We start from the raw sequence: 1,826 nt of genomic DNA on the forward strand, positions 1-1,826 counted from the left end.
CAGGTGGGCGGCTTCGACGGCGCCAACCGGCTGCGCAGCGCGGAGGCCTACAGCCCGGTGGCCAACACGTGGCACACGATCCCCACCATGTTCAACCCGCGCAGCAACTTCGGCATCGAGGTGGTGGACGACCTGCTCTTCGTGGTGGGCGGCTTCAACGGCTTCACCACCACGTTCAACGTGGAGTGCTACGACGAGCGCACCGATGAGTGGTACGACGCGCACGACATGAGCATCTACCGCAGCGCGCTGAGCTGCTGCGTGGTGCCGGGGCTGGCCAACAGGCGTCCACCAGTACGCTGCCCGTGTGAGCCTCTGTAGCTAATAAAGCGCCTAAGCAGTAAGGGTTAACTCTTTTTTAAAAAAATAAATGCAGTGTTGAAACTTGGAGTGCTGGAAAATGTCGGCCTGGGGGCCGTGGGGCAGGAGCCGGTGGTGGGCGGCGCGGCACTGAGTCACTGCACAGGGTGGCTCTAGACAACGCGTTTATTGAAAGCGGACACGGGACACCAGGAGTGGCTGTGACAGGCCAAGGCAGCTTCCAGAACACAGGCAGGCCACGGCCCAGTCTCACGGCTCCACGCGTGGTCCTCAGGCGGGAGACCCCACCCCGGCCCCAGGCAGGTCACGGGAGCGAGGTCGGGCACCTAGAGGACCTAGCAGAGGGCAGAGGTGCTCCGGCCTCACCGGACCGGGGCCTGGGCGCACCGCAGAGATCTGCTCTGCTGCGTGGCTGGCGCTGCAGGAGAGCACTGAGGAGAGCCGTTTTGTTCCCAGGGACCAGAACACAAGTGACACGCGGCAGGCAAAGGGCAGCAGCCAAATGGACTTTCTCGAGGAAGTGACCAGCTGGAGCGAGGAGCTGGCAGGGGGCCGGAGTGGGCTGCCAGATGGCCAGTGCTCGTGTCCACCCAGGGCGGAGACGGGGAGGGGCTGGGACAGCCTCTGCCCTTCAGCCGAAGGGGATTAAGCAGTGAGCACAGGTCCTGCAGCTAACTGACCACTGCATAACTAAGACAAGGCAGCTGCCCTGCGGGGCCCCAGCAGACACTGCCCTCCTTGCCGAGAACCCATGGTCCACACTAAAAAGGCCAGTGGCTTTCAGGGTTTTCGGTCCCGGAAATCCAGACAACAGCAGCTGACTGGGGCAAATGCCTTTCAGGTTTAGTTCCTAGCAGTTATTCCTGAGCTGGCACAGCAGCGTGGGGCCATGGAGCTGCACAAGATGGGTCATGCACACACACGGCTGCAGGGAAGAGGCGCCGCTCAGACACCGGCTCAGGACTGACATTCTCCACTGCCAGGTTTAACTGTGGAGGGAGGCGGAGTCAGATGCGTGGCCACACCCAATGACTGTCGGCTTCAGGTATAGCCCATTCCTCCTCCTAACAAAAAACCCCAAAACAAACCAACAACAAAACAAAACAAAACGAAGATTTGCTTGCATAGACATTAAGCTGTGGTTTTTCTTTCTTTCTTTCTTTCTGAAACAGGGTCTCCTATGTAGCCCAGGCTGGCCTTGAACCCAACGTGTTCCTCCTGCCTCCGCCTCCTGGGTGCTCAGACTGAGGACGTGGCCACCACGCTGAGCAAGCTGTTTTGAACAGCTTAAGTTGCCAAATACAATTGTTTTCATCAGAAAGGAAACCCCGGAGAGCCACTGTCGGCCTGATTATCATAACTGGAACCATTCCAAGCCCTGAAGCTATTATTCCAGCCCTGGATTTCAGAATGTCAGCCTTGAGCAGATTTAATCTGGTTTCTTCCCTTGTTAAAACGTTAGTTGGGACATTTCAGAACTACGAACTACTGATGTGCAGTCACAC

At 58.1% G+C, this 1,826-nt stretch overlaps 1 protein-coding gene across 1 annotated transcript in view; it reads left to right on the forward strand.

Moving 5' to 3' along the window:
• The window catches only part of Klhl10 (kelch like family member 10), a 5,474-nt gene extending 4,504 nt beyond the window's left edge, over positions 1–970 (forward strand). Inside the window, exons 4-5 of the mRNA XM_010635551.2 lie at positions 4–294; positions 596–970. Coding sequence (XP_010633853.1) covers positions 4–294; positions 596–970 — 666 coding nt within the window. The remainder of the gene's footprint in view (positions 1–3; positions 295–595) is intronic.
• Positions 971–1,826: the final 856 nt, after the last annotated feature.

The sequence above is a fragment of the Fukomys damarensis genome, unplaced genomic scaffold (assembly GCF_012274545.1).
Source record: "Fukomys damarensis isolate Sample0158 unplaced genomic scaffold, DMR_v1.0_HiC HiC_scaffold_13, whole genome shotgun sequence".
Lineage (NCBI taxonomy): Eukaryota > Metazoa > Chordata > Mammalia > Rodentia > Bathyergidae > Fukomys > Fukomys damarensis.